At 42.2% G+C, this 27,844-nt stretch overlaps 1 protein-coding gene across 2 annotated transcripts in view; it reads right to left on the bottom strand.

Moving 5' to 3' along the window:
- The window catches only part of LOC132762992 (connector enhancer of kinase suppressor of ras 2-like), a 433,687-nt gene that overhangs the window by 242,159 nt on the left and 163,684 nt on the right, over nt 1–27,844 (bottom strand). For both annotated transcript variants that reach the window (XM_060756293.2, XM_060756292.2), the window contains exons 4-5: nt 26,949–27,036; nt 8,030–8,071 (exon numbers count right to left, since the gene is read on the bottom strand). In XM_060756293.2, the coding sequence (XP_060612276.2) occupies nt 8,030–8,071; nt 26,949–27,036 (130 nt within the window). The remainder of the gene's footprint in view (nt 1–8,029; nt 8,072–26,948; nt 27,037–27,844) is intronic.

Raw genomic sequence — 27,844 nt, 5'->3', positions numbered from 1 at the left:
TTTAACTTTGTGGTTTTTTGCACATTATAACTGTATTCTCAATTTGCTTCTGAGACTATAAATAAAATAGCATGTTGCCTTGTTCCAGAAATGAAACTGTTGTCAGCGAAGATTCTTCAACATAGGGATTGCACGTTCCCTGAAATTAACAACATTGGGAAATGGGAATTATTCTAACTTTCTGGCTGTGTGGATCTGAAGATGGTCTTATCCCTCCATCAATTGTGTGATGTTCTAGCTCCACTGTCACTGAAAATGGCCATGCATTCAAAAAATAGAAACCTCCCTATTGTGGGTCCTCATGTACTTGTTGATTTGTAAATCACTTGCTGGACCAAACTTCTAAGGAAGTCTATTTTGATTAACTAGAAAAGGTCCAAGCGAAGAAGCTGGAACAAAGTATCAATTAATTCTGGTGGCTAAACGATCAATGTGTATTGAAACTATTGCAATGCAAACAAACTGAAACAAAAGGAGAATAGTTTATTTGTTTTGTCCCATCTGTTGTAAACACAACAGAGATAAACCTGTCACAAAATTGTTTTATATATTTTTTTGCAATATACCTCACAATTTAAAGCCATTTTGCATCTATTAAACTGTTTCCCCGAAATGCTTCATTGAAATTTCTATCTGTTGATACAAGTCTATCACTATGTCAGATATATGTTAGTTGTCCCTTGCCACGCATTGCTGTGGCCCACTCTGTGCATATGTGTTTTGTGTGTGTATATATATGTGGGCATATATTTGTGTATATGTGTATATATGTGGTTTTTGCACGTGCGTTGTAATGTAATTTTTTTGGCTTTTTAAGTCTCTTCCACTGTGTTTTTTGGTGTTTTTATGAGTGACGGTCACTTGTTGGCCTGATAGGTGTATTGTGTCAATTTGTCCAGTGGTTTTTGAGTTATGTTAATCCCACAAATGAACATCACACACACACACACACACACACACACACACACACATATATGAATATATTGTGAAGATCTGTCTCAATCTAGGAGGAAGATGAGGTCAACAAAGAAGGAGGAAAGATAGGAGGGTGTAATCCTGCATCTGTAAGCTACCTTACAGGTAATATTGCGTCTATATGCACTTCTCGGCTGCTCAAAAGGCAATGCAACAAAATGGTTAGAAAGCCAAACAAGGACTAGAGAGATCATCCCTACTTAGTGATAAAGCTCAGAAGGTGGCTTCAGGCCAGTTACTGCCTCTCAGCCTAACCTACATCGTAGAATTAGCATTATTGTGAGGATAAAAACTGATGTGAGTGGGCATACTTGCACATTACCATCTGCTCCTTGAACACAGAACAATCGCATGTGTCAAGACCCACGTTCTGAATCCACCCCGCCCCATCCTTTAATGTGGCTCTCCAGATGCTGGACTACAACTGCTGTATTGCTCATCACTAGACAAGCCAACTAGAGCTGATGGGAGTTGTGATACAGCAACATTGGAAAGGATGCAGTTTGTCCTGTATATTCAGGAGAGTGGAGTTTGGATTCAGATACAAAGCTTGTGGATATGATGTCTTTGAGTGTGTTTATCCTTTCCCCAACTTCAGTGTTGCAGTGCTGATGGGTTGCAATCTCCGTCATCCCCACTCTATATGGTAGATTATAATCAGAAGATTATAATCATCGGATGTTATTGAAAGACAAATCTTATCCAAAAACTAACCACCCCATTTTCTGAGTAGAGTGGCCAAAAGCTCAATCCAAGAGCTCAGTCCATCCCACTGACTGTGCTGTAGAGCTGCTTCTGGCCTTTTTGAATTCCTGGTTAGGGAAATAGCAATGGTGGCCAGGAGCAGCTTGTCCCCTGACATAGCAGGGAATAACCCAACTCCTCCATGGATCATATAAAAATCCATAATTTTCCTCCTTTGTCCTTTCATTCTCCTCTGTCCTTGCATTCTCTGTTGCCCTATTTACACTACTTGACAACCTACTTTGCTATGGGGAAAGTTGTTCTCCCAATGCTTTACTGTTCCTGTATTATTGCTGACCAAAGTGTTTGGGGAAAAGAAGAGCTTGAAGTGAGAAGACCAAGATTTGTAAAACTTTGTTTAGGCCAATTATGCCATGAGCTCAAATTATGGAGTAAAACACAGAACAGATCCACTACCCTCTTCGCTTTGGAGCTGCCAGTTGCTAATGCCTGTATGGTCGCTGGCCATGGTATCCATGGGATTTTGGAAGTCGCTGTCCAAACAGTAAATTTTCCCAAGCTCTGGGTAATCCTGGCTTGAGCCAAAGCTTTGGCACGGTTTAGCCCTGGCTCAGAGCGAGCGCTCAGGTTCCAGACTGTCAAAACTCATCCTTTGAACTCCACACTTCCAGATATTAGCATCCAGAAATAACTCAACACTTGTTTCCCTGTGGTGCTTTATGAACAAGCATCCATCTCATTCCCCCTGAGGATGTAATCCTTCACTAATTTCATTCTCAAAGGAAAAGCAAGGAAAATGTTTAGCTGTTTGCTTCCCCCTGCAAGAATATCTTCAAAACAGTGGGGAATTTTTTTCATAGATACACAGAAAAAAAAATGTCTGTGATGTGACTTCAAGCCATTTCCAACCCATGGTGACCCTAAAATGAACTCATCACAGAGGTTTTCTTGGCAAGGGTTGTGCAGAAAAGAGTTGCCCTTTCCTTTCTCTGAAGCTGAGAGAGTGTGACTTGCACAAAGCCACCCACTGGGTTTTGTGGCTGAGGGGGGATTCAAACCCTGGTCTATAAAGTCATAGCCGAATGCTCAAAGCACAGCACCACATTGAGTTTTTGTTTGGGATTTACTCTGAGTGGTTTTTTGCATTAAAAACAGTTCCGCCTATGCAGGAAACAATATTTTTTGCACAGAAAAATCATAACGTTGTGCATAAAATGCTGTCTTCTATAACCAAAATCCTAAGGGGGTGGGGGTGGGTTTCTTCTGGGCAAATTTACATCTGCTTTTGAAACCCAGAAAACAAGATTCTCTATGCAGGAGATGGCATATGGTTTTTCCAAAAAAATTGAATTTTCGGAAATTGTAAGAAAATCAGAAGTTTTGTAAATTGGAAGCTATATTTGAAGTGTTTGCGTGGCCCACACCAAACATTAAAAGTTGCCCTTACAAAAATTCGTTTAAGTTTTGTAAATCACTGAAGGTTCCCATAGTCATTTTCATATTCAGTGCAAGGCAGGCCAGTAGACAGGATTTTGATTCAGGGGTGGGGGTGGGGGCTGAGTTTGGTTCTGGGGGGGGGGGCTGAGTCTGAGTGAAAGAGGGTCTACCCTAGCAAACCTTTTGTATCATTACCCCAATACCCCCATGCATATGGGATATATTGAGCATGGTGATCAGATCATGATATGAATAAACATAACAGTTTAAATAATGTACCAGTAAGGCCTTCTTGTGGACCACCATGAGAATTTGGGGGGGGGGGGCTGAAGCCCCCCAAGCCCCCCCCCCCCGTCTACATGCCTGGGTTGGACTGGATGGCCCATGAGGTCTCTTCCAACTCTATGATTCTATGATTTCCCATCGGCCATAGCTGACACAGTCAGTGGATGTTGGGAGCTGCAACTTAACAGGACCACATATTCTTTTGGGAAAACCACTGGTCACATGACCTTTGTGAAAATGGAAATCTCCGGAACCTTCTCACGGACCACCATCAGAATTTTGGGGGTGGGAGGGCTGAAGCCCCTCAAGCCTCCCCCCCCCCCCCCGGCTACATGCCTGGTGCAAGGCAAGGAAGCAAAGCCAAAGGCTGCCTTAGTGCCTTGCCATTCCTCTGTGAAATTAATGCAGTCTCTGCATTAGCAATGGGCAAAAGAGGGAGCAGTGCATTTTGGGAACAGCACAGAACTCTGGGAGATGTAGTTTGGGAAGGGAGGAGCCCTGTGTCAGAGAATTCAAAAGACCCTGCTCTAAACTACATTTCCCAGACTACATCATCATCACCAATCATCACCAATCAGGATAGTGCAGAGAGAGGTCTGTTCATCCCTAAAACTTTGAAAATTTGCTAGAAATCAGTGGACAAGTGAAACTTTCTGAAATTTGGTGGGCTAACAGTGGTAAATGTGTTCTACCCTTGTGGTAAGTTTCAATGGCTTTAAAAATGAGGGAGAGAGGCGGCCCTGAATTTTCCCCAATTATAATTTAATTATGCACTGTTACTATAACGAAATAATAACAACATTTTGTTTCTTTCATTATAGTAACAAAATTTTCTCTAAGTATACTTAAGAAATACTTTAGAAACAAAGCATCGGTGCCCCCTAGTTCTTTAATGACTTTTGAACCATTTTAATGGATCGTATGTGTGTATGAGAAAAATCATAATTCTGCACAGAAAATTCTGTTTTCTGCACAAAAATTTCACCTAGGAATTTTGTGCAGAATAGTCCCTGGAATTCAAAGATTTCCATCAATCTTTTTTTTTGCAGGTTTTTTATTCCTTCGTATATATATATATATATATATATATACACACACACACACACACAATCATAATTACCATGCTCTTTTTGCTTTTTCATTCCCTTTTCCCTCCCACAACCACCCTTCCCCTTTCCCGTTACATGAGCCTTCTTTCTATTCTACCCCATTTTTTCTTCCACCTTTCATCATCTAGTTTAACAACCTGTAACCATCTGTTAAACGGAGTCCAAATTTATTTAATTATGTTCTGTTTGTCTGACCATGCTTTTTTGCTTCTTATAATGTCCGTAATATCCAGTTGTATTTGGTCCCACACATATTCATACAAATGTCCACTTATTTTTATCTTTCCACCCCCAAGCTATTACTGCGTGTGCTGCTCTAAACAAAATCACCATAGGAATTTTGCGCAGAATAGTCCCTGGAGTGCAAAGATTTCGATCGATCTAGGAATCCTTCATCAATATTTCCTGAATTTTCTTTTCTGCATATCCATTTCCCCCCTCAAATCTCTGTTTACCATAGAAGAACGTTGGTCAATTTCACAACAAATAATGGGAAGTTTATCTCAGACCTCAAGTATGAATGGGGATCTCAAGCTGGATCTACACTGCCCTATATGCCAATATCTGATCCCAGATTATTTGATTATCCTAGTGTAGACTCATATAATCCAGTTCAAAGTAGATAATCTGAGATCAGATCCTTGGATATAGAGCAGTGTAGATCCTGCCTAATACTGCTATTCCAAGGTGTCCTACATAGCACAAGTAATGTTTGGTGGATGATGGTATTTACAGCCTTAGAATGTCTAGGGCAAGCTTGGCCAAACTTTGGCCCTTCTGGTGTATTGGACTTCAACTCCCACAATTCCTAACAGCCTCAGGCCCCTTCCTTTCCCCCCTCAGCTTAAGCGGCTGAGGGGGAAAAGGAAAGGGCCTGAGGCTGTTAGGAATTGTGGGAGTTGAAGTCCAATACACCAGAAGGGCCAAAGTTTGCCCATGCCTGGTCTAGGGCCACACATTCTCCATCTCTGTGCTACAAAATTTAGCCCTTAAACTGAGTCAGGTTGCATCTACACTCTAGAATTAATGCAGTTTGACACCACATTAACTCTCATGACTCAGTGCTATGGGATTGTGGGAGCTGCCGTTTTATGTGACACTGGTATTCTTTTGCAAATAATATCTTGTAAAACTACAACTCCTACAATTCTATAGCACTGAGCTCATGGCAGCTAAAGTGGTACCAAACTGCATCCATTCCACAGTGTAGATGCAACCAATGACGGAGAAAGACGAAAAATTACCGTCCCGCTTTGAGAAAAAATTACACTCTGGCGTTTATGAACTGATGAAATTCCAGACATGACAAATTGCTCAAACCCACCGTTAGTACAATCTATAAAGGAACACAATCCCGCTGTGAATTACTGACACACCAGACTATAATAATTAACATGACACATCAATACATTTTTTGAAAAATAATAGAAACCGTTCTATATATAGCAAACGGGTTAGAGCTGCTCTTTTGAGGCTGCTCAGCAATCAATACTGATTTATAAGCTATCTTAAGTTTTAATAATATGGCATTTACTACAGATAGGGCAACGCTGCAGAAATGCACGGGGAAAGGACAGTTAATCATACGAGATAAATATCTTTTCGGAAAAGAGTGGTACGCTGTAGCTTTTTTAAAGTAAGGACTTTGCAAAGACTATTTCCAAATAAAAGTTGGCGAATTCTGGAAAGAGATGTAGATGATCACGGAAAACTTCGTCACATACCAGAGATGCTACGAAGAAAATAAAGGAATTGTACACAAACTAGGAAGTTCCCGGTGGTGCAGCTGCTGAACTTGCTGACTGAGAGGTCAGCAGTTTGAACCCAGGGAGCAAGGTGAGCGTCAGCTGTTAGCCACAGCTTCTGCCAACCTAGCATTTCGAAAACATGTAAATGTCACAAGATCAATAGGTACCGCTCCGGCGGGAAGGTAACGGCACTCCATGCAGTCATGCTGGCCACATGACCTTGGAGGCGTCTACGGACAATGCTGGCTCTTCGGCTTGGAAATGGAGATAAACACCAACCCACAGAGTCAGATTCAACTAGACTTAATGTCAAGGGGAAACCTTTACACACACTACACATCTAAAACAGTTTGATGCTACTTATCATTTCATGCTACTTATCATTATCATTTTATCATTTTCATTTTATTCTGTAGACTTCAGGGGCCATTTATACCATACAAAATCCTATTTTTCTTTATTTCCAACATTTTTATTTACAACATTTGTATCCTGCCCATATCAGCCCGAAGGCGACTCAGGGCTGTGTACAAGTTGGCAACAATTAGATGCCATATATAAAAATACATACAGCAATAAAAAGCAAAAACATCACAATACATTTAAAAACCATAAAAGCAATGAATAATAAAAATTACAAAAACTATGTTCTTGCCTAAGAGAGCACATCTCTAGGTTCCCATCTACACTGCCATATAAACCAGTTCCTGAATCCAGGTGATCTGCTTTGAACTGGGTTATACAGCAACGTAGACTCATATAATTTGGTTCAAAGCAGATCATCTGGATTCAGAAACTGGATTATATGTCTGTGTAGATGAGTGCTGGGAATTTCAAGGTCTCTCAGGATAACTCTGTGGCCCCCATATACACTGTCATATCAAATCCAGGTGATCTTCTTTGAAATGGATTATATTAGTGTGCATTGCCGTATAATCCAGTTCAAAGCAGATAATCTGGATTTTCTGGGGCCTATGATCGACTTGTACTGGAAGTTTACCATAGAATTGCACTGGAGGACCTAGACATTTCTCAAGAGAACATTTTAGCCATATTGATGAATAATCAAATCTGCAAAAGTGCAAATGTGGATTGATGACTGCATTCAACTATTAATTCCTATATATTAGAACTAAATTGATTAAAAAACTATTTCTCTACACTGTGCACCAAATCTGCAGCAAATTGCTAATGTAACCGGACAAGGATGTTTTACAGACTTGTTTGTTATGGGGACACTTACACTGTAGAATTAATGCAGTTTGGCACCGCTTTAATTACCCTGGCTCAATACTATGGAAGCCTGGGATTTGTAGTTTGGGGGGTACCTGCAGCCATGGGTAAACTTGGGACCTCCGGGTGTTTTGGACTTCAACTCCCACAATTCCTAACAGCCTTCAGCCCTCCAGGTGTTTTGGACTTCAACTCCCACAATTCTTAACAGCCTACCGGCTGTAAGGAATTGTGGGAGTTGAAGTCCAAAACACCTGGAGGGCCCAAGCTTGCCCATGCCTGGTGCAGATGCACCCTATGTTGGGTTATGATTGTCACTGTGGGCACTCCACCCACTTTCGGCACAGTTTTCCTTTTCAAGCAGTGAGTCCACATCTTACGCAGTCTTTGATGTCTCTTGGGAAGCATATGGACTTTGAAGTATATCCACCACACTCAGGTAGGCATGCACAGAATTATTGCTTTTATTTACAAAACATCTGTCTTCCAGCATGACAGACGTGGGCAAAACAGCACTAAAAAAATGCTATTACTTACCACGTGAAGGATTTTATTTTCTGTTTCATACACCGTGCAATCCTGCAACGAGAGACGGGAGAGAAACGGTATTTAATGCCCTTAGAAATCCACTTCGTTTCAGCAATTTTAATAACTCCTTCAGCAATAATGCCACTTGGGCCATAGCTGATACCGATTGTCTTGCTTGGATGCATGACAAGCAACACCTGTTGAAATTTCCCCATTCTACACAACTATTAAAGGTACAAGGGTGCTTTTCGATTTTCTGTCTGCAGCTCATAGGACTGCGGCATCTAAAAAGAAGGCATTGAGGAGAGTGAGGGAGGAGATGTACTGATTAGGCATGGTTAGATACCGTTGGAATCTTCGTAATTCAGAATAAATTTGGAAAAATTACCTTTTTAAAGCGATTTTGAACTTTTTTAGGAAACCGGAAGTTTCTTTCCCTTCTAAAGCTAGTCTCACCATTTTTCTTCCGACTCAGGAAGTGAGTAGGAAATGATTCAGCTTCCCCACCCCCCCCCCCACTTCTGGTCCCTGGCCTCGGCTCAAGCCAGAGAAGCCAGTTTTAAACCGGAGAAGGAAGGAATTTCCTCCGCTTGCTTTTCCCCACTTCTGGAATAAAACAACTACTTTCAAAGTAAAGACCACCCAATGAAACAGGAAATAATACTTTCAAACCATTAACGAAATTATTCAGAAGTCTCGGAATTATCAAAAAGTTTTGAACATTTTTTTCTGTGAAAATCGGAATTGACTTTAGAATCAAACCACTAACGTTGCCCAAACACTGCCTTTACTTAGGCAATAGGTCAACTTACACAGGAACGCACACACACACAGTAGGTAAGGATTGCAATGATCCACAAAATCCATTAATTGTAATGGCTCAAATGTCACCATACTCCTGACATGTTCCAGGATATTTCACTTCCATTAATTTTGCCTGATTCATTTAATATCTACTGTAATTTGAGACTGGGGAGTGGGAAATTCCTGCAACAACAAGGAATAGACATTCCCCCCTCTTGCCAAAGAGACATGGTATTTTGAAAACTACTACTACTGGCTTGCAGCCAGCGTAGTTATAATATGCATGATTGCAGATCACTTAATTTCCTGTCATTACAAGTCTCTCAGCACTTGGGCCACAGCCAGTTGTGCAAATAGTTAAGAGCATCCATTGCATTTCAGCGAGGATCCATGTTCTTTTGTAGATCTATACCCTGTCACCTCCTATTTCTTTGACTTAGCTAAAACTAACTAGCTTAGGTACCCACTACTGCCTTGGCTTGCATTTTGTTATGGTCTGTATTAGTAAACACAATTGTTAGTATTATGATTGTAGGGATGATTCTTTCACTGGACTGAAACACAAAGCAGTACTTTTCTGTCCCTCAGGTATAATCACACCTGGCTGATTTAGGTCTCTATGGCAATCTGGTGGGGCATAGCAGCAAGATGATGGGGATGCTGGGGATTTCTCAGAGGATGAGGATTGTTGCACTCCAGGTCAGGAAAAAGCCCTCTAACTTTAAAACACACCACACGAAGAGTGAAGAAACAAATCTTCTTTTATTGAAGCTTAGTAAATAGCCAGAAAAAAATAAATGCTTGTAAGAAAATAAGGTTTCAAAAAAGTAATAAGCCCATAAAAGGCAGTAACACAAAGCAATGTCCACACCAGATATAAAAGCAATCCAAGACAGTGTTTATCCAGACAGGAATCAACAGGACGCAAAGACAATCCAAAAGGCTAAAAAACTCCACAGGAACAAGACCCCTTGAACAGGATTTCCACGGCACATGAACTTGATTTCCAAATGATGGCTGATCTAACAGGTTTTCCCTTGAAGCAAACCTTACATCCCAAAACTCATAAATTGTTTTTGCTTTCCCCCACACTTGCCCCTTATCAGACGAAGCCTTTCAGAGCGATGTAAACACAGTTTGCTGTCGATCCTGGCTGATCTCCAGCCGCCTATTCTTCAGCTCCCTATCTGGCTGCTCATTTAAATTCCCAGGTGTCAGATTGTTTTCCAAACCCAAATCTTGAGAGCTCATGGAGAGAGGAAGTGAACCATCATTGCTAGGCCCAGCAGGGATATTCTCATGAGAAACTGCCATTTCCACTGGGGCCTCTCTGTCATTGTCTGTATGAAAATCATTGACCAAACAATCTCTATCTTGTACCTCAGCCTCGGCACCATCATTTCTCTCATCATTTCCCACTTTAGGATCCTGAAACACAAACACAGGCTGATTCCTAACAAGCGTGTTGTTTTGGATTTCAATGTTCATTCCTTAGCAAATGGGGAAAAATACATTTCTCATGGGAATTGGTCTTCAGAAGATTCAGCAAATATGGAGGTTTCCTGCAATATCAAATTAGGTCTCGGCATGGAGGGAGTGAAGGATAGATTAATTAGGCTTTGTTTGTGCTTAAATTAAGTGATGTTTACCTAGTGTCTCCAGAGCAGACAACATTGCCATAGAATCAAGTTCCTGTTTCAGCTCTCAAGTTCATGAATCAAGTCTCATTATTTGCCTATGTTCCTGAAAGAGTTTTGCCTAGGAAAAGTTCCTGTTTTCATGATTATGGACTTATGTTTATGCTCTTGAATTCCTGGATTTCATGTACCTTACTATTTTGGGCTATTTTACTTTTGTCTCTATGGACTACAGCTATTTCATAGCACTTTCTACTGCCCTTTTGGAGAAATGCCCCTTTTCCCTTGTGTATATGCTTTTTGTAAATAAAGTGCTATGGTTAGTTACTACTGGACTTTGTGTGGTGCTGGGTGAAAAGGTGTTCCATGGTTAGAGTGACCTCTTGGGGTCACGGCTGGGCCTGGTCACCACGGCCTCCATAGGGAGAGATTTCCGAAGTATCCACATCTACAATGCCATATAATACAGTTTCTGACTCCAGAGCACCTGCTTTGGATTATATGGTAGTGTAGACTCGGTTCAAATCAGATCATCTGGATTTAGAAACTGGATTATGTGGCAGTGTAGATCCAGTCTGAAATGGTATTGTTTCCACCAAACAAGCCTGAATTTTTTTTGCGTCAGGAGAGACTTGAGAAACTGCAAGTCGCTTCTGGTGTGAAATTGGCTGTCTTCAAGGACGTTGCCCAGGGGACCCCCAGATGTTTTACCATTTTACGAGAGGCTTCTCTCGTGTCCTCGCATGGGAAGCTGGAGCTGACAGACAGGAACTCACCCCGCTCCCCAGATTCAAACTGCTGACCTTTTGGTCGGCAGTCCTGGAGGCACAAGGGTTTAACACATCAGGCTCCAACAAGCCTGATAATACATTGAGACAATATACTCTATATGTTCTATCATTTTTTATTTTGGAATAATATTCTGCTATTTTTAGTTGTTCTTTTCTTGTATTTGTGTTATGCTATATATTTTTGACAGAGTAGAACATTTTCCAGAAGACTTTGGTTCGCGGGTAATTTAAAAGGGCAATAAACAAATGAATATATCAAGCAAAGACAGGCTTTAGTGAGTTTCTCTTGACAGCTATTAATTAGACGGCATTACGCTTCTCACATGTTATATCTCTTCAGCGAAAATCAAAGGCAATACTTTGGATGTTCCAGAAACATAACACTGTGCAGAAGTGGAAGGTCTTCTTTGATGGATCTTAGATGCTCAGTGACATCTTGACAACATTTGAAGTGTTGCTCAATTTTTCATCCCAAAGATTTAAAAAAATATGAAAGAAATCAAACAGCTTGATCGGTGATGTGCACACAACACAGCAAAAGCAATTCCGTCACAAGCTACTGAATAAAAATAAATTCCTGGTGTCCAAATGGTCAGTTTTTAATTCTTTGGTGTGAAATCTGCAATGCGAACACTCTTTTTTCAAAAATACAATCCCATGCATGTCAACTGAGAAATATGGTGTTCAATGAGGCATATTCCCAGGGAAAATATCATTAGATATAAAAGTCAGGAGCGTCCACACCAATGCATTTTCGATTTCGAGGTATAATTGTAAAAGCAGGACAGTGATGAAAACGTACAAGGAGAAAAAACAACTTATTTGAAATGTGGTGCTGGAGACAGGAAACGGATGGGTCTTGGAACAAATCAAGTCCAAACTCTCATTAGAAGTGATAAAAACTGCAGTATTTTGGATATATTATGAGATGTCATGACTCATGGAAAAGATTGTAAAGCCTGGCAATGTGGAAGGCAATTGGGAAAGACAGGGGAGATGATACAAGTGGATGGATTGAACCAAGTAAATAAGTCCTGAGTTTGAAAGTTTTGAGGAAGTTAGATGACTGTTGGGGGGATCTTGGAAGTCTCTCAATTACAGAGTCCCAGTAGTTTGCCAGAAGTCAAAGCAAATAAGAAAAAAGTAAAAAAGCAGGTGAAACAAAACATCAAATTGTACTCTGCATGAGTTTGGAGGACACAATTGTGCTGTTCTAAGGCTTCGTGTGTGTTTAGAACAGTCTCCTAAAACAGTATAGTAGACTGTCTACGGAAGTATAAACCTTCATCTGAGTTGCTGAAGATTAGATAATATCTAATACGAAAAAACATATATTTCTATTTTATTGACTACTAGCCATCCCCTGCCACGCGTTGCTGTGGCCCACATGGGGGTTCTGTGTGGGAGGTTTGGCCCAATTCTATCTTTGGTGGGGTTCAGAATGCTCTGTGATTGTCGGTGAACTATAAATCCCAGCAACTACAACTCCCAAATATCAAGATTCTATTTTCCCCAAACTCCACCAGTGTCCACATTTGGGCATATTGAGTCTTCGTGTAGAGTTTGGTCCAGATCCATCATTATTTGAGTCCACTGTGATCTCTGGATCAAAACCAAAGGACACTGCCCACCAAACCCTTCCAGTATGTTCTGTTGATCATGGGAGAACTGTGTGCCAAGTTTGGTTCAATTCCATTGTTGGTGGGGTTCAGAATGCTCTTTGATTGTAGGTGAACCATAAATCCCAGCAACTACAACTCCCAAATGACAAAATCATTTTCTTAGTGAAGGACATACATTGGGTTGTTAGGTGTCTTGTGTCCAATTTTGGTGTCAATTCGTCCATTGGTTTTTGAGTTCTGTTAATTCAGGTCTAAGACAAGGGATATTGCCATTTTAAAGCAGGAAGAGTGAGGCTAAGAGAAAGGCTTAAGCCCCTTCCAGACAGATGAATAAAAACCCACATTATTTGCTTTGAACTGGAATATATGGAGCCCCCATGGTGCAGTGGGTTAAACCCTGTGCCGGCAGGACTGAAGACCGACAGGTCACAGGGAGAGCATGGATGAGCTCCCTCTATCTGCTCCAGCTTCTCATGTGGGGACATGAGAGAAGCCTCCTACAAGGATGATAAAACATCAAAACATCTGGGCGTCCCCTGGGCAACGTCCTTGAAGACGGCCAATTTTCTCACACCAGAAGTGACTTGCAGTTTCTCAAGTCGCTCCTGACATGACAAAAAAAAAAAAAGAAAAGAAAAGAAAAGAAACCAAACTGGAATATATGGCAGTGTGGACTCAGATAACCCAGTTCAAAGCAGATATTGTGGGATTTTCTGTCTTGATATTCTGGGTTATATGGCTGTGTGGAAAGACCCTAAGTAAAAGTTAAGCCATGTATGAGAGATTTTAAACATTTGAGAAAACTCTTTGGAGAACAAACCAAAAGGCATTAGGAAATCTTTCAGAAGATCCTAATGTGCTTTTTTTTTTGTCTGTGTGTCAATGAACTTGAATCAATTTCACCCCCTTTCACCTTTAAGCTGTAGTTTTTGATACAGGGTAATCAATAAAACGTACTATAGCTGTTTAACCTGATGCTACTGAAATGCAAGGAAGTCACTAGCAACACTTGCCAGATTGTGTTATTTTTGTGTTGGGATCGTGCCTGACATGCACATAGTTGGCATTCTTGTCAAAACCTTCTCATTCGCTTCTATGCTCGCCTTTGCCACATGTCCCACACCCCTTTGGCTAAGACACGCATGCCACATTGGGGCTCAGTCATTAATGGGAATCTCTGCCATTTGTGTGTTGCTTTGCCTTGTTTGCTTATTTGTTCAGCACTTCTGATTTATGTTGAAATTTAGGTGGGGAAAGTCAAACAAAATCTCTAGGGGAAAAATACCTCTCCAAATTACTTCTGGTTAAGAAGAGCTGCAAAACAGATAAAGCCAACAACAACTTTCAATTTCAAGTGAAGAGTACGCAGAATTATCTTTTGTGTTTGTGTGCATTAACATAATAATTGGTCGGGAGAGTTCAGGTGCATTAATGCTTTCATTTCAATCCCAAAGAGAGGTCTCTGTTTCTTGTCTTCATAGGAGCCTCGAAGTGACAGTAAATGGCACTTACGCACAATTTCATCTATCATGCGCTGGCTTAAAATATCTCCTTGGCTTTATTTGTTTTCCTTTGTGATGCATGATAGGAATACACAGCAGAACCCGCCTATCTATTTACACTTTATTGATTAAATTTTTTTAAGTCTTGCTTTTTGTACAAGAAGCTCAAGTCTCATTTTGCTCTCATAACAACCAGGTAAGCCGGACTAGATTGAAAGACTTCGGGATTTGAATGTGAGTCCCTGGAGTGTATTTCAAATGCTTGGCCTCAGATTGCCCCAATGTGCCACCCTCAAGATGGTTTGGAATGCAACTCTCGTGATTTCAGTTCCTGCTAGCTAAGGATGATGGGCATCAGAGCCTAAAATATCTTCTGAGTACCAGCTTGGAGAAAGCAAGATCATACCAGGATGGTCTAGATCATAGTTTCTCAACCTGGGAGTCTACATCTCGGGGGGAGGGGTTCACAAGGGGATTCTAGAAAGGTTGCCAAAGACCATCAGAAAACACATATTTATGATGGCCAGGAATGCCTTTCGCAGGGAACGCTGAAGATCTGTCATTCTCTTACTTTTTGGAAACAGACAGCAAATCCTCCCTTCTCCTGCTCTCTGGATGTGCGTGAACTAACACTCCAAAACTCAAGGTTAATGCCCACCAAACCCTTCCAATATTTTCTGTTGGTCATGGGAGTTCTGTGTGCCAAGTTTGGTTCAATTCCATCATTGGTGGAGTTCAGAATGCTCTTTAATTGTAGGTGAACTATAAATCTCAGCAACTACAACTCCCAAGTGACAAAATCAATCCCTTCCAACCCCACCAGCATTCCAATTTGGGCGTACTGGGTATTTGTGCCAAATTAGGTCCAGTGAATGAAAATACATCCTGCATATTAGGTATTTAAATCTCAATTTATAACAGTAGAAAAAGTAAAATTATGAAGTAGCAACCAAAATAATGTTATGGTTGAGGGTCACCAAACATGAGGAACTTATTAAGGGGTCATGGTATTAGGAAGGTTGAGAAACACTGGTCTAGATAATACTTGACTTCTTGGGTGCTACTGATTTTCTGCTTATGGTTCATTGTCAGTTGTCACCAGGCAGGCTTCGACTCATGGATGAGAGACCTCCAAGACATCTTCCTATCAAAGGCCCTCTTTAGATCCTGCAAACTCAGGCCTATGGCTTCATTGATGAGTCCATCCACTTGAAATGCAGTCTTCTCTTGTCCTGCTGCCTCCCATTTCACCAAACATTATCATATTTACAAATGAGTCATGACATCTTATGATGTGTCCAAAGCATGATAGCCTCCGTCTGGTCAGTTTTGGTTTCAGCCCTGTTCTTCAAGGGTCCTGCTTTCAGCATCCCTCTATGCGCACCTGAGAGTATACTGTACGGAGAGGACAGGATGGGCAATTATATGATCAAAAAAGTAAATTTGCAAAATCCTGAGGAGAAAAAGGATTTCTTCATCCTGCTTAGAAGATGTCACACTTTGAACATATCATGGCGTGATCAGGGCCTCATCAGAAAGGCCAGGAGAAATGTAGCCCTTCGCTTGGCCTCTGCGGCAAAAGAGAGGGCCAATAGGGTGAATCTGTCGCTCCACATGCAGCTCCCTCTTGGCGACACTTTCCCCCTCACATGTGGAAAGTGTCGCCCTTGCAGAGAGGTCCAGTATTCTGGAGGAAGCATCCAACAACGCTTCTACCCCAGTTGGGGGTAGAGCCTCCGCCGGAAGTCACATGGAGTCACGTGATGTCTGGCGTGGCGACTACTGGATGGCATATGTTCTGTATCAGAAACTACAGCTATCCAATGAAATTTTCTGAATCAGTACCTCAAATCTCCAAACCGAAACTAAAGTTGACCAAAACTGATTCGTAACCCTTATGGTACTAATAATGGAGAGTGGTTCCTGGTCAAAATGGTCCCTGGTCAAGTAGTCCCTGGTGAAAGTGGTTCCTGGTGAAAGTGGTCCCTGGTCAAGTAGTCCCTGGAGAAAGTGGTTCCTGGTGAAAGTGGTTCCTGGTGAAAGTGGTCCCTGGTCAAGTAGTCCCTGGTGAAAGTGGTTCCTGGTGAAAGTGGTTCCTGGTGAAAGTGGTTCCTGGTCAAAGTGGTTCCTGGTCAAAGTGGTCCCTGGTCAAAGTGGGCCTTGGTCAAAGTGGGCCTTGGTCAAAGTAATCCCTGGTCAAAGTGGTCCCTGGTCAAGTAGTCCCTGGTCAAAGTGGTTTCTGGTCAAAGTGGTTCCTGGTCAAAGTGGTCCCTGGTCAAAGTGGTCCCTGGTCAAAGTGGTCCCTGGTCAAAGTGGTCCTTGGTCAAAGTGGTCCTTGGTCAAAGTGGTCCTTGGTCAAAGTGGTCCCTGGTCAAACTGGGCCTTGGTTAAAGTGGTCCCTGGTCACGTAGTCCCTGGTCAAAGTGGTCCCTGGTCAAAGTGGTCCCTGGTCAAAGTGGTCCCTGGTCAAAGTGGTCCCTGGTCAAAGTGGTCCCTGGTCAAAGTAGTCCCTGGTCCAAGTAGTCCCTGGTCAAAGTGGTTTCTGGTCAAGCGGTCCCTGGTTTTAAAAAAGGTTGTGAACCACTTATGCAAATAGAGACCATACAGATATGGGAAACAGGAAGAGACAGTAAGGCTGGTGGGTTAGAGTAGATCTGCCCAATATCATACATCTTGTTTTATGAAGATCTTCCAGGGTAAGGAGACAAAGAAGTAACAGAGGACAAAATCCCATTGTTTCTCCTTTGCAGTATATATACTGCGTTAGATATATCATAGGGGTAAAAAGAAAGCAATGTAAATAAAGAATCAAATCATATCCTTCACTAGAGGAGCAAAACTGAGGTGGGCTTTCAGATGCTGAGCCTCTCCTGCTTTTATACTAACTCAATGTGACATTTTGCCTTCACAAAGGGATTTTGTAGAAAGTGGAGTTTTTCGGAGAAAATCTGGCTCATCACCCCGAGCATTATTCCGAATTTCTCCACCTGCCAACTTACTGCTTCAAGCTTCCAATTCTGTAAGATTTTCCCCTTTAGCTCACTCTTTAGACATTTTATTTTCTTTCAACTGAAATGGCAGGTGATTTCATATAAGCCAGAGAGATTTGACATAATTGTGCAATGACTGTGAGGCAGTCCAATTCTAGCATCGATCTGGGAGTACAGAAATGTACAAAAGTGGCTTTTCTCCCACTTCCTTTAAAAAAAGATGATTTTTTTAAAAAATCGGAATATATTATTAAAACTAGGATAAGTTTAACCAGAATCTTTTACTGTTTTGGCTTTGATCCATTTCCAGTATTTCTGAAATTGGGAAAAACAATTTGAATTTTGTAATCATGTGGTAGGGGAACAAACTCACAGACATATTTTTCCCAATAACAACAACAATAACAAGAACAATAATAATCTATACACATAATAAAAGTGAAAATGTGTGTATATGTCGCTGGAGTTTCCACTTAAACAGATAGGCTCGCATTTACACAAACATCTAGAGTTCCCACCACGCTGGAGACACCAATGCCCCCCCCCCCACCTCCAATGACATTGAAGTTTATAGTGAGCACCATGAACATGTAGCCCAACCTCTGCCAATGTCCTCCCCAAACACCATACTGCCCACCACCCAAGGAATGCTTTTATTTGGGGACCATGTCATCCTAGATTTTACATGTTTCCTTCACCACAGACATCCCAGTGTTCCTTACTCTCTCCATTGGTGTGGAATTTGCATGACCCCTCCCACTGCCTCTCCCTTAACCCTTTCTTACTCTTTTCAATTCTGTCTGCAAAACAAACAGAGCAGAACTAATCAGCAACTAAACATACTGGAGGAGTTGGGGGATTGATTCCTCATGATGGAAGTTGTAGTTCACCCTGCACCAAGTCTGATCACTGTGATCCCCACTAACAATGGATCTGGTCCAGATTTGGCACACAGAACCCCCATGACTAAAGAAAAATATTAGAGAGGTTAGGGGAGGATTCACCTTGATTTATAGCCATTGTAAATACTGGGATTTATAGTTCACCTGCAATCAGAGAGCACTCTGGACCACACCAATGATGGCCTCGGCCTAACCTGGCACACAAAACCACCATGACCAACTGAAAATACAGGAGGGGTTTGTGGGGAACTGGCCTTCATTTCTGGAAATTGTAGTTCATCTACAATTTCCAGACCACTGTGACCACTACCGATGACTAATCGGGGCCAAACTTGGGACACAGAACCCCCATGACCAACAAAAAAAAATGCAGGAGGGCTTTGGGGAAAATTCACCTTGATTTATAGGAATTATAGTTCACCTACCGTATATTCCGGCATATAAGGCGACTGGGCATATAAGACGACCCCCAACTTTTCCAGTTAAAATATAGAGTTAAGACGACTCCCATGCATAAGACTACACCCACGTATAAGACGACCCCTGACTTTTGAGAAGATTTTCTTGGGTTAAAAAGTAGTCTTATACGCCAGAATATACTGTACATCCAGAGCGCACTGTTAACGCACACACTGATGGATCTGCACCAAAATTGGCATGTATACCCAGTACGCACAAATTTGAATGCTGGTGGATTTGGGGTGGAATTGGGCTCGGCATTTGTTAGTTGTAGGTACTGGGATTTATAGTTCACCTGCAATCAAAGAGCACTCTGGACCACCCCAGTGATGGCCTGGGCCTAACCCTGCACACAGAACCACCATGACCAACTGAAAATACTGGAGGGGTTTGGGGGAAACTGGTTTTCATTTCTGGAAGTTGTAGTTCATCTACATCCAGAGACACTGTGACCACTACCGATGATGAATCTGGCCCAAACTTGGGACACAGAACCCCCATGACCAACCGAACCTACTGGAGGGATTTGAGGGGACTGACCAATCATAGTGGGAGCTGTAGTTTATCCTGCAGGCAGAGATCACACTGAACCCCACCAATGATGCACCTAGAGCAAACTTGCCCAACATAACAAAGATATGTTGCCCCTCAACATGGGTCTTTTGTTTCATAGGATGTATTGAGTTACACAGAGCTGTGGTTTTGGCTATTTTTGTGTTGCTCTCCCCTGCTTCAGTTTCCCATTGGTAATTCAGCTTTATTGAAGTGCATCCAAAAGGCAGTTTGTAAAATCAAATAACTCAACAGTGCAGTTTCAATATACAGGCAAGCAGGGATGTGACCCACACAATTGTGTTATTACCCAGGAGATTCTTTTTTTATTAAAAGATAATTTCTTTTTTTAACACTTATACTGTTAGAGTAACTTTGAAAACAGTTCTATGTTCTGGCCATTTACACACAGGGCTATTTGCGGAAAATATTCAAGAACTATAAATAGACTGAAATATCAAAGAGATTATATTGTTTTGCACAGTTAGCACTACATATTTTGCTGTTCACAGGAGCCTTGTGATAATGGAATGACTGCAAATCAAAATAAATTCTGCGAGAACATCTCTTTAGGAATTTCTAAGTCATCAGCATGACTTTGTGGTCAACTTCCATTGGAAGCTAAACACAGAACCACATTGGAAAAACTAGAGATTTCCAGAGAGGTGTCACTCCAGAATGACTCCATGATCAGCTTCTTAGAGAAGCCATATTAATCAAATCCACAAATGATCAAATCTGCAACAGTCAAACCCACAAATGTGGTGGCTTGTTCCCATTATATGCCACTTGCATGAATGTATTTTTTTCTAGATTTATTTTAAAGGTTGAGACATCTTCAACATGAGCCTGGTCATCTCTCCAAAACAAAACAGGGGGTCCCTTTCCAGAGTCCTGCTGGTAGATAAGAAGAGATGGTCAACCCAATCTAAGAAGGCATTTTTCAACATTTGCCTCAGGATGTAGAAATCCACCTGGCACCTTCTTTTTTGCAAGGTGAAGTGCCTTTTCAAAACATATGGACTCAATATGGACTAGTCCAGCGAGAAGCAGCCAGATTGCTCACCGGGGCGACATACAGGGAGCATACAACCCCCCTGTTGCGCCAGCTCCACTGGCTGCCGATCCAATTCCGAGCACAATTCAAAGTGCTGGTTTTGACCTACAAAACCCTATACGGTTCCGGCCCAGTGTATTTGTCCGAACGGATCTCCCTCTACGTCCCACCTCGAAGCTTAAGATCGTCTGGGGAGGCCCTGCTCTCGACCCCGCCACTGTCACAAGTGAGGCTGGCGGGGACGAGGAGCAGGGCCTTCTCGGTGGTGGCCCCCCACCTGTGGAACTCACTCCCCGGGGAGATCAGATCGGCACCTTCCCTCTTGGTGTTTAGGAAAAGACTGAAGACCTGGATCTGGGATCAAGCCTTTGGTCACTCTGAAAGCTAACTGAAGGATCTGATGATAGACAAGGACAAATGGAATGGAATGGATATATGGACTCTGAACCCTGAGCATGAGATTGTTTTATGATTTTATTATGTATTGATGTTTTTAATTAATTGTTGTATTTGTATTGCTGTGAATTGTCTTGGGCATCCAATTGTGCCCCTACTGTAAGCCGCCCTGAGTCCCCCCCGGGGTGAGAAGGGCGGGGTATAAGTAAATGAAATAAATAAATAAATAAATATGCTTTTGGTATAAGAATCTGTCTCAAATATCTTCAAAAGCCCTTAAGGTCACTAGATTCTGATCTTAGAAGCTTGACAGATCAACTGTGGGTTGTTGTAGGTTTTTTTGGGCTATATGGCCATGGTCTAGAGGCATTCTCTCCTGACATTTCGCCTGCATCTATGGCAAGCATCCTCAGAGGTAGTGAGGTCTGTTGGAAGTAGGAAAATGGGTTTATATATCTGTGGAATGACCAGGGTGGGACAAAGGACTTTTGTCTGCTGGAGCTAGGTGTGAATGTTTCAACTGACCACCTTGATTAGCATTTAATGGCTTGGAAGTGCCTGGGGGGAATCTTTTTCATGGAAATTCATGGGGATTGCCCAGATCAACTGTGGTTAGTACTTGGAGAAGATATCAGGTGTTGTAGGTTTTATTGCAGAGGAAGAGACTAGTAAAACTACCGCTGAATATTTTCTGCCCAACAAAACCCTATGAAATTGATGGGTTGTCATAAGACAAGAGGTGACTTGAAGGCACACAAACATGCATGTGTTTTAATATGCTTAAATACCCTAAAGGCACTAGATCCTGCCAAATGCACAATGGAGGACCTTCTTGCAGCAACACCAGAGGCACTCCAAGTGGCCAGCTACTGGTCAAAGGACATTTAATAGAATACCAAGTCTGCAAACTTTGTGTTTTGTTTGTTTGTTTCTAATGCAATACAACTGTTTTGGTTTGCTCCTGACACGATAAACAAATAAACCAGATCCTGTCCAATCTTGGAAGTTAAGCAGAGGAAGCCCTGGCTAGGCTATATTTCAAAGGAAGGAACTAACTCTAAAGTCTTCCTTGCCTAACAAAATCCTATGAAATTCATGGGGATTGCCCATAAATCAACAAATAACTTGAAGACTCATATACACACTAGACATGTGCATTCGGAGGAAACCTAGTCCTGTTTCGTGTCACAGCTTTCATTGGGGCCTAACCCCAAAACAAAATCCACAAATGATTTTTGGTTCTCTCATTTCGGAGCCCAAAAATTGGACCATTATTGAGGGGGCTTCCCACCACTGACTCCCATTCGCGGTGTGCGTTCTTCTTACCTGGCACCTGCTGTTTCTACTCTTAGAACAAGAGGCATTTGGCTGTAGGTGCTGGCAGGCGTGCACGCTTTCTGAGCCTGTCTGCCTGGCCCTCCACACACACAGTCTCCTTGGAAAGAGAGTGTGTGTGTGGCGGGGAGTGCAGGCAGACCCAGAACGCACGCATGCCTCCAATTGCCTCCAGCCAAGCACCTCTTACTCTAGAATAAGAGGTACTCAGCTGCAGGCATGCTCCAGGACTGCATGCATGCCCTGCCACACATGCATGCCTCCGAGAGTTCACATGTGGCGGGGCATGCATGCAGGCCTGGAGCGTGCCTGCAGCCAAGCTCTGGGCCTGACTGTCTGCATACTCCTGCCACACATGTCCTGCCACACTCTCCAAGAGTGCGTATGTGGTGAGGCGTGTGGGCAGGCTCGGAGCATGCCTGCAGCCAAGCTCCAGGCCTTCCTGCTTGTACACCTCACCACACACACACACACTTTCCAAGGCAAGGAAGCAAGTTCAGACATACACGAAAGCAGACTTTCGTGTTGAGTGGATTTTCGTGTTGGAAGGGGGCTTCCTCTTTCGTGCTTCCGAAGAAAAGCAAGACATGAGAGAAATGAGAGAGCTGTTCAGCAGTGGAACTCAGTGCCCCAGAGTGTGGTTGAGGGTCATTCTTTGGAAGCTTTTAAACAGAAGCTTTTAAATTGAATGCAATTTTCTTGCTTCTTGGCAGAATGGGGTTGGACTGGATGGCCCATGAGGTCTTTTCCAACTCTATGATTCTAAATGGTAGAAATGGTAGGAACGAATTTTGATCACATGCCTAATACACACATGCTCTGTTAACAAAGTCAGTTTTGCACCTGACTTACTTTTCTGCCATTCCAAGGTATCTTTTTAAAGATCCTTCTCACAGAAACCCATGCTCAGGTTGTGGCATTTATCATTTTTATCTTTTGAAACATAAAGCATGATTTCATTGTAACGGGTCATTTTTTGAAACCATCAGAACTACTGCACAATGCATTTTGGAAGCTGCATCGCTAAAAGGTAGAATGGGCAACAGACACACAACCAATTGGCAGGAAGATGAAACAGAAGTGCGGTTAGGAGAGCCAACAAAACACATGTTGTGTCCTTGTTTCAACTAGAAATTGTGGGAGATGTTCATATGTTCTGCTGGGACCCCATCCACCAAAGCGTAAAGTTCACACATGGTTTTGAAGGAGATTTTTTTAAAAAATCACAACACAGAGAGAGATTGTTTCATCGATCGAGGAACAAAGAGACATGGCAGGCTTTTCTCTGGGTTTGATGGCCAAGTTCCTCTTTGAAATGCACTGCAAAATGGGGAGGGAGCATTGAATCAGCTTGTTTGGCTCACTCCTGAAGGCAATTCCTCCACAAAAAACCACACACCACTATTTGAAAATGTTTCAAATAGAATATCCATTTTGTCACATGCGGTTTCCATTTATCTCTCCAAACACTGAGACGAGAAAGCAGCCGCCGCTTGCTTTGCTGTCGGACTTTGTTGCCGTTCCTTTTAATTCATGCATCTCGACCTTCCTTCTCATCAAAGCAAATTATTTCAGGTCAAAGAATAAAGTCCTTCAGTTGCAGAGCGTATCTGACCAAATACCACTAATAAAAATAATATCAATCTTCTGTTTTGTGGAGCAGAATGAATTAATTTTCGAGAACCGCCTTGACTGAAGCAGAGCATTCGTGCAGCTTTTTGTTTTGTTTTCCAAAGCTTTCCTTCCCCAGATTGATTGGGATTCATATTGCGTTACCAGGAAGGGGGAAAATAATCTATTTGCTTTTTTCATCAACCTAATTTAAATTAAGGCCTGGTTAGATTGAGCTTTATACCTGGGTGCATGGCATAAACACGGCACTGAAGAGTTTGAGACCGAGCCAAGATTCAGGCAGCAGATGGTCAATTAAACAAGTGAACGATTTACTTAAAGCCTGGAGTTAGAAAAAGATTACATTTAGCGGAAAGACAAAGGCAGGACAATGGCACATGATAGGTTTTTTAAAAATGGTGGATGATAAGGAAAATGTTTTCCTCCTCCATCGAGTGGGATTGAGCAAAGTCCAGTTTGGACAAACAACTTGAAGTATTCAATGTATTGTCGAAGGCTTTCATGGCTGGAATCACTGGGTTGTTGTAGGTTTTCCGGGCTATATGGCCATGTTCTAGAGGCATTTTCTCCTGACGTTTCGCCTGCATCTATGGCAAGCATCCTCAGAGGTAGTGAGGTCTGTTGGAAGTAGGAAAATGGGTTTATATATCTGTGGAAAGACCAGGGTGTGACAAAAGACTTTTGTCTGCTGGAGCTAGGTGTGAATGTTTCAACTGAAAGATTCCCCCAGGCACTTCCAAGCCATTAAATGCTAATCAAGGTGGTCAGTTGAAACATTCACACCTAGCTCCAGCAGACAATAGTCCTTTGTCACACCCTGGTCTTTCCACAGATATATAAACCCATTTTCCTACTTCCAACAGACCTCACTACCTTGAGGATGCTTGCCATAGATGCAGGCGAAACGTCAGGAGAAAATGCCTCTAGAACATGGCCATATAGCCTGAAAAACCTACAACAACCCAACTTGAAGTATTGTCAAAGGCTTTCATTGCCAGAATCACTGGATTGCTGTGAGTTTTCTAGGCTGCCTGTCCATGTTCCAGAAGCATTCTCTCCTGATGTTTCACCCATATCTATGGCAGGCATTCTCAGAGGTTGTGAGGTCCGTTGGAAACGGACAATGTCCAGGGTGAGAGAAAGAACTCCTGTCTGTTGGAGGCAAGTGTGAATGTTGCAATTGGCCACATTGATTAGCATTGAATAGCCTTGCAGCTTTAAAGCCTGGTTGCTGCCTACCTGGGGAATGTTTTGTTGGAAGGTGTTAACTGGCCCTGATTGATTCTTGTCTGGAATTCCCCAGTTTTCTGAGTGTTGCTCTTTATTTACTGTCCTGATTTTGGAGTTTATTTAAATACTGGTAGCCAGATTTTGTTCACTTTCATGGTTTTCTACTTTCTGTTGACATTGTCCACATGCTTGTGGATTTCAATGGCTTTTCTTTGTAGACTGATATGGTGGTTGTGAGAGTGGTCCAGCATTTCTGTGTTTTCCAATAATAAGCTGTGTCCAGGCATCAGGTTCATCAGGAGCTCTGCTATGGCTGACTTCTCTGGTTGAATTAGTCTGCAGTGCCATTCATGTTTCTTGATTCGTGTTTGGGCAATGCTGAGTTTGGTGGTCCGAACACCTAAACGGTTCCGGCCCAGCTTTCCATGTCCAAACGTATCTCCCCTATGAATCATCTCAGAGATTATGATAATCTGGAGAGGCTCTGCTCTCAGTCCAGCCTCCTTCACAGATGTGATTGGTGGGAACGAGACAGGGCCTTCTCCGTGGTGGCCCCTTGCCTGTGGAACTCCCTCCTGAGCAATAATAGATCAGCCCCTTCCCTCCTGACCTTCATGTGGCTTTGGGATGTGGCTTTGGGATCAAGCCTTTGGCAAATAACACAATATAACAGATGGATTGATGAGTAATGATTACCGGAATGGCCTTGCTATGATTGTGGATAATCATAAACTATAAATGTATAGTTGTAATTGCAATGTTTTATATGTTTATATGTTTAATGCTCTTAACCGCATTTATATTTATTTTTATTTTTATATTTATGAAATATTTATTTAATGGTATATTGGATGTATATTTTTTAAGGCGTTGAATTATTGCCCATGCCCGTGGTTCTCAACCTTCCTAATGACGTGACCCCTAAATACAGTTTCTCATGTTGTGGTGACCCCCAACCATAACATTATTTTTGTTACTGCTTCATAACTGCAATTTTGCGACTGTTATGAATCATAATGTAAATATCGGATATGCAGGGTGAATTTTCATTCAAATTTCATTCAAAATTTGGCACAACTACCTGATTCACTCAAATTTGAATACTGGTAGAGTTGGGCTTGATTTTGTCATTTGGGAGTTGTAGTTGCTGGAATTTATAGTTTTTCTACAATCAAAGAGCATTCTGAACTCCACCAAACTTAGCACACAGAACTCCCATGACCAACAGAAAATACTGGAAAGTTTTGGTGGGCATTAACCTTGAGCTTGGGAGTTGTAGTTTACCTACATCTAGAGAGCACTGTGGACTCAAACAATGGTGGATCTGAACCAAACTTGGAATGGATACTCAATATGCCCAAATGTGAACAGTGGTGGAGCATGGGGAAAACAGACCTTGAGATTTGGGAGTTGTACTTGCTGGGATTTATAGTTCACCTACAATCAAAGAGCATTCTGAACCCCATCTTTGATAGAATTGGGCCAAACTTCCCACACAGAACCTCCATGACAAACAGAAAATACTGTGTTTTCTGATGGTCTTTGGTGACCCCACTGGCACCCCCTGATGCCCCCCCCCCCAGGGGTCCTGACCCCCAGGTTGAGAAATGCTGTCCTATGCTGTAAGCCTCCTGGTGTCCCCCTCGGGGTTGAGAAAGGCGGGATATAAGTATGGTAAATAAATAAATAAACAGTGAAAAAACTGGGAAATTCCAGATAGGAATAAATCAGGGCCACCACCCAACAAAGTACTCCCCCAGGCAGGAAGCACCCAGGCTTTGAAGCTGCAAGGCCATTCAGTGCTAATCAAGGTGGCTAATTGCAACATTCACACTTGCCTTGAACAGACAAGAGTTCTTTCTCCCACACTGGACATTCCACAGATATATAAACCCCACTTGCCTAGTTTCCAACAGACCTCACAACTTCTGGGGATGCTTGCCATAGATGAGGAGGCCTTTAGGTGCTTATCATAAGGAAGTCATTCACAAGCCACTTGGAGGATTAACTCGCTCTTACCTGTTGCACTATGGTTGTTAGTTCCAGGCACAGTTGAACAATGTTATTTTTCAGCAGTGAGTATTCTGTCACGCTGACAAATGGAGACCTATGAGGAAGGAGGGAGCCGTTTGTTAAAAAAAGTTACACGAGTGTTCTCATTTACAATTCCTGTAATCAGGCTAACATCATAATGAATATGTACTAGTCATATTTCCTACAAGCAGGCTGCGATTAATGGCTGTGCACACACTGATTTGTTCAATTTTGAACAGCGCTAATGGAAATATGCCAAACTATCAGCAATCCAGACAGAGGAGGCGGGTGCCTACAAGCGTCACTCAACTGGCGACGGGGAGGCTTGCAACGTAATGTTAATACTGTACAAGAACCAGGATTAAAAGATCTTGGCTTCGAATCTTACGAGCAGGCCGTGAAAATAGAGCAAGAAGGAATTTTGTGTGTCTTCTCCATTCATGCAGAATGAGGACTGGTTCACGCCTAGTTATGGTTCATTGATTCCTATGGGATGGCCAAATAGTTCTTTTCCGTCATTCTTTTGGGTTTCTGACCTCCAATTAGTTCTACTTGACTTACATTCTGATTAAAATACTGGATTTTCGGAGGTCAAGAGCACAGTTTAGAACAGGCATGGGCAAACTTCAGTCCTTCAGTCCTTCAGGTGTTTTGGACTCCAAAGCAGGCTGTTAGGAATTGAGGCTGTTAGGAATTGTGGGAGTTGAAGTCCAAAACACTTAGAGGACCCATCGCTGTAGAATGGATGCATTCCGACACCTGTCATGGTTCAATTCTATGGATGTATTTATTTATTTATTTATTTATTTATTTACAGTATTTATATTCTGCCCTTCTCACCCCGCAGGGGACTCAGGACGGATTACAATGTACATATACAT

Source organism: Anolis sagrei, chromosome 10 (genome assembly GCF_037176765.1).
Source record: "Anolis sagrei isolate rAnoSag1 chromosome 10, rAnoSag1.mat, whole genome shotgun sequence".
Classification (NCBI taxonomy): domain Eukaryota; kingdom Metazoa; phylum Chordata; class Lepidosauria; order Squamata; family Dactyloidae; genus Anolis; species Anolis sagrei.
Note: the sequence above shows the minus strand (reverse complement) of the source record. Positions and strands in the feature narration are given on the sequence as shown.